General features: G+C 36.8%; 1 protein-coding gene across 1 annotated transcript; it reads right to left on the reverse strand.

Annotated features, from left to right (window-relative positions):
* Window positions 1-5,250: 5,250 nt before the first annotated feature.
* Window positions 5,251-9,272, reverse strand: LOC147760543 (C-reactive protein 1.4-like). Its single transcript, XM_087018817.1, has 3 exons — window positions 9,185-9,272; window positions 6,091-6,480; window positions 5,251-5,791 (listed from the first exon to the last, which is right to left on the reverse strand). Exons 1-3 carry the CDS (start codon window positions 9,270-9,272, stop codon window positions 5,565-5,567), a joined length of 705 nt encoding a protein of 234 aa, XP_086874943.1. The 3' UTR covers window positions 5,251-5,564.
* Window positions 9,273-10,647: the final 1,375 nt, after the last annotated feature.

The following is a 10,647-nucleotide window of genomic DNA, read 5'->3' on the forward strand; positions in this document are numbered from 1 at the left end:
GCTCATAAAAAGCATTTAAAAACTCTCCCTTAAGTCCTTCCTTGCTAAGGCACCAAACGCAGAAATAAATGGAAAAGGTTAGCGTTGTTATTATAATTACCGACGTTCTCGATTCCGTAAATGCTAGAAAACAAATGCCAAAAAAAAAAGCGTACAACACAAATATCCGGAAACAAGATACTGCCAGCAAGTCAACACTGTTCCAAGCCACCTGCCCTCGCTCTCTCTTACCTGGAGGAGCTGTTCCTCTCTGAAGAAAAGATGTCAGAACTAACGCTGCGAGTAGTGTATGTCCGAACATGGTGGTGTTTCTGCAGAAAGAATACATTGGCATCACCTTATATAAAGCATGGTGATAGATTCTCGATGGCAAGATGAGATAACCTTTATGAAAATGAGTTCTGTACAACAGAACATCTTTGTGTGTGTCGATTGACATACAAAATACATTTAAGGGTCAATTTTTGGCTACTGCGCACCGATGCTGGTCTATCGGAGGTAGTATTTTTATTATTTCTTAACATTCCTCTAATATCTTAAAAACACAGAGATAGAATGTGTCAATGGTGTTTGATCTCACGCTTAACCAGGAACGAGGCCCGAAAAAAACCCACATGAACTATAAAGTTCCCAAATTTTTAATGCATGTAAGTGAGTGTTATGCATCTGGTCTAATACCTTGCTTTGTGATAGTGGAACGAAGCTTTCTGGTAATATCTTTTTTATATAAGTTGTACGTGTAACCATGCGTCATACAAACTGATGTGGCATGTGTCTGGCATCAAAAATGAACTAATTGACAAAAATGACTGACAACGATATTTCACATTTTTTAAGTGACGTCTTGAGTATAATCGATGACAATGTAACAAAATTTAATGCCGTCGATTCATACTGTCAGTAACTTGTGCCTTACTTATATTTACGTTCCTTTCTTGTCTATAAGATGTCCCTTGATTTTATTTCATGCCACTTAGATGATTGATGGTGTAATTGACGTTTATAGAATTTGTTTCAAAAAGTCTATAATAAAAGAGACAATACCTTTGAGACAATAGAAAAACCTCTATTGCTGGTCATAAGGTTAATTTAGACTTAATCTTTATCACTCTCGCTCTCCTGACTGTTCTTTACATTGTTTATTATAGTAACGGCAAAGGTCACAATTTAACTGCTTCTATTGGCAATATGAAAGGAAAAAAATGTCAAACTATGGCATAATGTCAGGAATGTAAAGTTAACGAACGAAAAAAAATAACTTTGGGACTTTGTACATTTTATGATACTCCCAATATTTTACGCTGGCAATAATGGAATTGCATTGTTCTTTTCTTAATGTATTTTCAGAACTTATGGAATATACCTTTTGATGCTGCACATGTTACTGCGCTGAAAGAGGAAGTCAACGACGCAAGTCAAGCACATCTCGCCGTCTGATGTTAAAACAGCCAGTGTTTTTTATAATCTGGAGTTGAGAGGGATAGAGGACCGCCACTCCCCCCTCGCCCGATCTTATTTTGTAATCTTGAAAAATGATATTCAAATTTTTATAAAGTGTTATCATTTTACTTTATCTCACACCATCAGAGGACCATTCTTTTTTCGTTTTTCAACCAGGGCTCCAAAACCAATTTACTCCGCCCACCGACCTGAAATGTCCTTCGGTCATGTATTTGGTATGCCCCTGTGTCCGAAATAGAGATACGTACATGTGCCAAGATGAAATAAAAGACTCAGGGATCTTCATGTCATCGACTTACATGTATGAAGGCACTTCTGACCAAATACGTTTTTCCAATAAAGTGCAGTTTGACATGCTGTAAAACAATTGAATTTTAACATGAATGGCGCCATCGGAGGCATTGTGGTGATTATTATCAGTTGTAATGTATTTGGCGGTGTCTTTTTTATGCCGCCATAGCCGAGAGATGTAAATTTTTTTCATGTAAAAATGAGCCAAACACCAGTTCGTGATTTACGTGCATGTGTATCTCAGATCATATAATTTTTACAAAAATGCAGTAAAACATGCTGTTAGACCATTAACTTTTAACGCAAATGGTGCCACCGGCGTCAATTCGGCGGGCATTATCAGTCTTAACGTAGTCAGAAAGGCGTGTGAATACAAATCATGCTTTGAACTCATTTAATCTGCTTCTCTGTATGTGAATCATACAAATGTAGTTTCAGACGTTTGGTGTGACTTATGTTTGGGATTCAAATTGTTCACTGATTGACAGCAGTTGTTATGAGAACACAGTTAAGATGCATGAGCAGCAGCAGCGTCTCTATTGTTGTTTGAAAGAGACAATCAATTCCGCCATTTAAGGCCAAACAGGATCCTACAGAAATATAGGACCATTAATATACGAATATTGTGTATATACAGGTAGTTATGACACAAAATTTAGACCATCATGCAAATTGATGAATAATGTGTACAAACATATTGTTTAAACACCTTAACCAACCAACAGAAAATTTATATAGGGCCTATATATTATACATATGCAACTTTGACTTTGAATTTAATTCCGTGTCAGTTTGCCTCCGTTGAGATTTGTAGTGACGGAAAAATCATGAAAAGGGCCAACGGTAAAAAAAATCAATATTTCATTTCTGGATTCGTTTGGTTACCACCACAGATAAATGGTGCACCACTCCCTGCATTATTATTAAAAACACATCGATATCAGTTCTCCTCAGCATTTCTCCAAACGAACAATGAAAAGGAAACATTCATCAAAACTGAGACTCTTCAGTGACTTCCTGTCAGAGATCATAAAACCATCAGTCTAGTTTAAATGATTCATGTTGTTATTTGCCTGTGCCAAGTGTTACTATATGGTTGACTACCAATAATGACAAGAATATATATAACAGTGGTCCATGGCAGATAATTCGTAGAGAAATAAGCAGTCGTGAGAAAAGTAGATATAACATAACATAAGCTTTCATTACTGTCATACATGTATTTACCCCCTCATGAGTTTTGACAAAAAAATGGACTATAGGCACACATGTGCGTTCGGCTATCAATGCTTCTGAGTGAATTGGATATTTTTCGAGAATGGCGTCTGATTACATGCAAGGTTGAGTTCTTTTATCTCCTCGACATTTCTGTGTGCCACTGGACGGCGTCAGAAACCCCGAGTCCGACCTTTCAATACCAACTCGCTACTTCTAACTGTGGTTTTGAAGTGAAGAATAGTCGAGAAAACTCCGTGCTAATCTTTCATTAGTTGACAAAGATACCGTTAAACCGTTCTGCTTGTTATTAATGTTTAAGAACTTAAGATGGATTTTAGAAAGTCAAATTTCGACTAGAAATCATTTAGAAAGGCACTGATCAGCCTTTGCGACGAATACAATGATTCCTGTTTACATGGAAGAGTGTAAACTGGATTTGCAATGCAATGTTGTCCTTCTCCATTAATGCGACGCCCAGCAAGTCAAATACGTTTTGAAACAACATCTTATAGATTACAACCCTTTAAAGGATAAATTCATGACTTTTTTTTTTGATGCATTTGAAATGATATTCATTCGAATATCTCAATGAAAATGTCAAATTTAGTTGAAACAACCGACTGAGAAAAACAACCTATTGGAACATGTGTTTAAGATATACAATAATGATACCATTTCATCATCGTTATGAAACAAAAGGCATCGAAACCATTTTGGAAGGATGCAATAGACCTAAACCCCTTAAGAAGCATCCATTAACCGGGAGAGCATTATAAAGTTTTCCCTTACTGGGATCTCGTCTCTCAGATAAATCACGCATGCTGAAGGGCGTGAAGAAATACGCGATAACTTATTTAATTTAAAATGTGTTTCTGTAATTTAGCAAATGGGACTGTGCAGCCATGTGAAGTGTCCAAAAACTGGTAAGAACATAAATTTTCATTCCCTCGGTAGCAGGGTGCTTTTGAAATTTTCATAAAGCAGACTATGGGAGATCACATAGCAATTTATCAAATGTGCGTCTAAATACCCTGTCGTTGGCTTAGTTACAAACACGGTGTAGGTTTTATATTGTGCAAAATGTATATGCATGCAAAATGGAGATATTTCATAGGAAAGCGAAGTTGTTCCAACAGGTTGTCAAAGTTATTTGCTGCGGCTTTGGGGAGTGGGGGGGGGGGGGGGGGGGGGGGGGCTCCCTACCCCACGTGTTTAAAATCTTTCGGTTTACGGCTTCACAGAACAATTTTGAATATATCACTACATCTTAATTTCCATACCTTTAGTTGTGCTCTTAGTTTAACCTATTGACGCAAAGCCATTTTCTACTTATTTCATCAAAGTTTACTTTCTTCGTTTACTTAAATGTGTAATTTGTGTTATACTGTACACGTATATATGAAAATTAACTTACTGGAGACCGGGGCTAGTTGGACCCCGGGGTTAAGTAATCCCCTTGTCAATTAATGAAAATATAACTACGAGGTAAAAAAAACAAACAAAAAAACAATTATCACATCTTGTAAAGTGATCTATCCAACGACGCCAAAAAAGAGTAAAGAAAAAAAAGGTTTCACTGAAGCGGCGAGTCTAAACAAAAGATTTCTGCATTTAAAAGTAAGTATGTTAAAGGGTTTTTAATTCTTATTTTCATTGGTTTGTGTTCCAATAAAACATCAAATGAAAGGTAATTGTTTCAAATTTCACAGAAATGTCTAATCGTAGTCCATTTAAGTACCAAAAACTGCTGTCAACCTTTAAAAAAGACACCTTGCTCGGGGCAGGTTGAACCCTCACATAGACCACAAGCTATTGCGTGCAAGAGAACTCTATAAAATTAAGAGTTTGTGAAATGAATGGTAATTTGAGATTGACATTTTAAGTTACTTTGAAAACAAGTTTATTATTCGTTATCATTCATTAAAACTGTTTTATACCACCGAATTTCATTTTAAATTTTAAAAAAAGTTTTTTTCATAGCTATTTGGGCTGTTGTTATGTTTTTTAACTCATGCATATTAATGAAGTTATCATAAGCTCTGCTTCATTTGAAGTACTTATTCAGCATATACTCTAAAATTGAATTTAATAAAATAACAATGTGTAAAAATGCAATGCATTTTATGGCGATTACAGGGAATACTAGTTGCAATTGTTTCATTATATCAAATTGTAGAAATAATTTACCTTCCGTCTGGTTTTTGGTTTTTGCAATTTTATTCCTTGCGTAATAGTGTATACATACCAAGGTACATTGGTCCTTGTAATCTTGTGTATGCAAAAAAGGCTCCAATGCGAGAAAAACATATTTATTGCTTGCCTCTACAATACGGCTTAGCCTAAAGTACAGATTGATAACAAGTTCAGTTCACAGTTCAGCATTAAGGTGCACGAGAAAGAGAAGCACTTGGTTTTTGGGTTTTCCTAAAAGATGTATAATCACGTGACAGCCACATGATCTTGACGTGATACGGTAAATGGTCATAGTGTAATATTGCAGAGTTAATTTATGTCATACTTTCCGCAAAATTAGGACATCCTCTCTATTCCGCATTTTTTCTGCCTCAAAACAAAGTGACGCATGTAGTGAAACATTAACAATGCGCAGCATATGTGGCGACCTTGAAGTTAGTCTTGGTGACAGTATCCCAGGATATGAGACTACCCTCGTTACCATTGGCGCATACGGCCAGGCCGGGAATGTCCACCATCTCCCTGTTCCAGACATTGATATCTCCGACAAATCCAACGAATGACGGATATTTAGGATACCCATCAGACATTGCCTCCAAATGGGTGTGTCCAACAACCCAATCACCACCTGAAATTATAAAATGAAAAGATAATTTTCATTTGACTTGTCATTTCACTTTGTCAGCCAATGTTTCAACTTGAATCAAATAGAAATATTTTTTGCTGCAATGAATTAGTGTTAAAGACGTTAAAACATAATAATATTTAGTCATGACCTTCAGGACAGTGTTTAATCATTCGAATAAACGTGGTTGAAAGAATTAAACCGCTTATATCAATCAAAACCAATTGTTGATGTTGTACTCATAGTGAAAATAAGGTCTTCAGTAAGTCTTTATTTTTCAGATGTCATATCTCTGGCCTTACCTCCAGTTATGTGCGATACATTCACAGGAAATCTCAACGTGTGGAGACCATCCCTATGGATATCTATCTTTCTCTTGACACCGCTCCACATGACACACATGTGATGCCACTTTCCGTCCGCTGGTAGAGGCGCTTCGCCACCGTAATACCCACCCAACATGCTGATCCCATTTAAAATGACAGAGTACCCATGACCATGAGGACTGTATGATATCTCAATACTCCGGGGATGGCGTTTAGAGCCGTAGGAGAGAATGGGGCCGCTTGTGGTACGGATAGTTTTGATCCAGGCGCAGGCAGTGAAAGCTTCCAAATCGGGGGTAGTTGTCTCCAGCAGTGACCGAGACAACGTGTTAGCTGGCTCTGGGAAGTGTAGTACCCTACGGCCAGCTACAAATTTAACACATATAATAATTTAAGCAAGACAAAAAGTAGACAAAAATGCGCAGTGATTGAATGAATGATAAAAAACTATTCTATAAATTGTCCAACCATTTACAAATTAACGCAAATGTTTTTTTTTTTATATTGCATTCTTCACAATTTTGAATCTTGATCCATTTCAGATGTACTTTAAGCATTCAGCACCTAAACTGGTGGCATTAGTGACAGTCAGCCCCGGATAATACGCATTTACGTAAAAGACCAAATGTCGGAATTTTGAGCAAACGAACACACGCACACTGTGACATAGAAATTCTATGTCACATGAAAGAGGATTCTTAACTTTCTGTTGATTACTGTCCATATGGTCAAGAACGTTGCTACTAACAAAATTTAGACCCTGGTAACTAGCCAAAGTACAAAATCAACAAAATATTTCAGTCAGCTGTCTGTAACGAGTTTAAGACCAATATTTTGTTCTGATTCGTGTCATAAAAATCAATAGTATTCCATACAAATATATAAGTATTGATCTCAAACATTATCTATATATTAACCTGACATAAAGCAAATTAACATTTCATTTAATTGGACTACCACTGCTTAATTTATGGGTGAAAAATAGTCCTAAATCGTTTGTCTAAAATTATTCTAAATATTAAAAAAAAAAAAAAAAAAACGCCAAATGTTTTCCAACCAGTTCCACTCTTACCTACCCGTTTCTCTGTAGAAACAAAATGTCAAAACCAACGCTACAAGTAGAGTTTGTCCAAACATGGTGGTGGCGCTCTGAAAGGAAAAGGACAGTTGGTATCTCCTTATATGTTGTTGGATATTAGATTCTCGATAACATGAAGGGATAACCTTATGTAAATTGAGTTATATCATACATACCATCTTTGCTAAGGTCGTGGCTGTTGAAGTAAAATTCAATATGACATGCAGAATACCCCTTAAGATATTTTACACCTGCGTATCCACTCTGGTCTATAGGAAGTAGAATTATTTCAATAATGTGGGGTCGTAGACTACGAGGGGTTGCAGGTGACAAGTAACCCCCAATCCCCTCCAGTACAATTTATTTTTTAAAAAATCATATTCAAATTTGTTGTCGTCATTTTTTCTTTTGTCTCATTTCATCAGGGAACCATGTTTTTCCGTTTTTCACAAGCAATTTACTCCGCCCTGTTCACTGTAATGTCCTTTGGTATCATTGGTGATGTATTTCTTATGCGTCTATGGCTGTGTTGGAGGTATGTAGATTTTTTTGCGTCAAGATGACCTCAAGTATTTCAGTTCTAGGGTCTCATTAAATCTACACTGTAAAAACAGTGTTTTGCTTTTAAACAAATATAACACAAGTTTAGAAAAGCCATGATTCTCACAGAAGAAAATGCTAGACATGTTTAGCAGTGTTACGCGTTTAGCTATGTGTTTAGTTTCACCGGTATATGATCGCAAAGCTAAACGCGTGGAGCTGCTAAACACATGAAGCAGCCTGCTTGGATACCTAGTGGACTTCCTTGCAATAACTTGTCACTATTCTAAATATGTCTTTTTTAATAAAAGTACTAAGTTATTTTTGTCAAAATCCTGTAATTAAGGGAAGAAATAGCTAACCACCACCACCACCCTACAAGCGGTATACCATGGTATTAAAGTATTCTGCCTGCTTATTAATATATTCAACTATAATTTTACTTTAGACCTAAATGATAACTGGTAAGTAGAAGGCATTCTATTCATAAAGGCGGATATAGGGTTTTGGAAAAGGCGAGGTTTTACCTCCAGGAATTAGAATAACAACCTAACAGAGGTCCTCACTATTAAAATTTGGATAAACTCGAGAAGAAATCCGTTTTTTGAAGCTGGAGAACATGGGTTCTACTCTGCCTAGGGACATACTACTCTTTTTAGGTAAAACCAACTAAAACCGTATGACACAATGGTACAATAAAACATCCAGCAAGATTGGCTAATAATAACAATACGTTACCTTCTAATGAGAGAAAAGCATAATAAATCAGATATTAATATAAATAGCAATGCTTATGTGTCATGTAGCTCTGTTTTCATCTGTGTAAATTCATCAGGTGTTAATGCCTGTATATTATAATTTATATGTAAGTATATACATTATTTTTTACATATTTCATTAAGCTACTTATGTGTGGTCATAAACCTTTGTAAAAATAATCTAGAGCTTATAAAGATCATAATTTTAATTATCATAAACGGTACCTGTTGTGCTTGGCTCTCATCACTTAGGTGCTGAAGCAGGGATAACGTTCATGGTCTGGCAGAGAAAGATATTTTCGTTTGATAGCTTTCAACGCTTCATACGTCATGCTGGGCCATAACCTCCCCAGGGAGGCAGTAGAGTCAACACCCAGACTGTACCAGGGTCAAAATGACCAGGCGTCCGTCAACTGCACGGAGACTCATCAGTAGTGCGGTATATAAGAAGTGAACTCTCCCTTTTTTATTATATTGTATTGATGATATGTATTGGTGTGATTCAATAAATTTCACATCTTCCCGAAAGGCGTCATATTGCCAATCATATTCAGGTTGTTTAGCAGCCAAATCCGATTAGATTAAAAAAAGAGAAAAAAACAGTGTACAAATGTGATCACTTCAAGCCATATACTTTACCCCAAAAAATACAGTTAAAATGCTGGTAGAGCATTAGAGATAACTTGAAACAAACCTCTAGACGGCAAGGACATGCCATAGTAAAGGTTGGTTTTCAGGTTATCTCCGACGCTCAGGGTGACGTTGTGTCGTCTCTTAGTCATAGTGGACGAAATGCACGTCAGCGCTTTGTTCCTATATGATGAAACATTTGAATGTACTAACTGCTCCAAACTGTACATTTTATCGGCAATCGACCTTTGAAAGATGCTGGTATTAGGAAAAGCATTTCATGAAATATGTAACCGTAACAGTAGTGGTATATCAGTTCCCTTGGAGCAGAGAGTGGCGATTTTGTCCTCTCAAAATTAAAACAAAAATAAGTCATTAAACATTGTCGACATGTTGTATCATACTACTGGCTCCTTTTACTTAGCAAAACTTTATTTTTCAATTGTTTGAAATACTGCGTGTTCACTTTTTATTCATTTGTCATACTTTAGGAATAATAAAAGCGTACTTGGGAACAAGATTAAAAGAAGAAAAAAATTAACTAACACCGGTGTGACGAACCTGAGGGTCCGTCACACCGGACAGCGAGCCCAACCTCCATTTAATAATACAGGTTAGGGTTAGCCTGTGGTAAGTGGGTTAAAATTCGGCAGAGGGTTACCTGTGGAAATTTGGAAACAGGACTCTTTATCTTATCATGGGGGACTCTCTGTTAAGTCAGACCGGTACGGCAGCGAAACAGCGTCTTCTAAAACAGCCATAATACACACATATCCACTACACTATTAATGACTTTCCTCTCTTTTGACACATTTGTCTCATTCTTTTTAATTTTAATGTAGCTGAATCAATAAAAGAACCATCATTAGATTGCATGGCGACCATTTGTTGATTACAAAAGATAAAGAGCGGCGCTTTTTCGCGCGTGTCAGATGCGTGCAGCACTACTTAGGCGGCAGTCGATTTGAGACTTGGCGATGGGAATCAAAAAGACGTGGTGCATGTTCCTTTCAGTTTTCACGCTTTTCTCTGTATGTGGTGTCAGTGATGGCATTGCTCACTTAACAGCGTCTAATGCGCGTTCATTAATTCGCGAATGCTTGAAGATTTCTGTGTTGCAATTACCGGCGTTGACGAATTATAAAGCGTGGAAGTTAATTGAACAATGTGCTTGGGACGTGTGTGAGAAACAAACGTATGGACGTATAGAGGGTGGAACAATCCATCTGGACATTACTGGGATATGCGGTGTTATTCATAGTCCAAATTTTGGCCAAGGTTCTTATGAAATACTCATGAGATGGGAGATAACTACTTCTAAGGGCAGTGGGTTAAGGTTAAGATTTAACTATTTCATACTACTTTGTTTGTTCGATTATCTTTCTATATCTATCGGCTCATGTAATGACTCTCGTCTCTACGGTGATTTTTGTGGAGTTATGACATATCTCAACTCAACGGAACTCACCTTACCCGGAAATAAGTTCTGCTTGGAATTTTTCAAAAATTATGGTTTTGCAGAACGGA

This window comes from Lingula anatina, chromosome 8 (genome assembly GCF_051362555.1).
Source record: "Lingula anatina isolate TDL-2025a chromosome 8, LinAna3.0, whole genome shotgun sequence".
In the NCBI taxonomy this organism is placed as follows: domain Eukaryota; kingdom Metazoa; phylum Brachiopoda; class Lingulata; order Lingulida; family Lingulidae; genus Lingula; species Lingula anatina.

Bases quoted from the DNA above. Each gene is read 5' to 3' on its own strand.
- LOC147760543 (XM_087018817.1), bottom strand. From the start codon at position 9,272: ATGACTAAGAGACGACACAACGTCACCCTGAGCGTCGGAGATAACCTG. The intron at 6,481-9,184 runs GTTTGTTTCAAG...TTAAATTTGTAG, and splicing joins CATGTCCTTGCCGTCTAGAG to CTGGCCGTAGGGTACTACAC. The intron at 5,792-6,090 runs GTAAGGCCAGAG...TTATAATTTCAG, and splicing joins TGTATCGCACATAACTGGAG to GTGGTGATTGGGTTGTTGGA.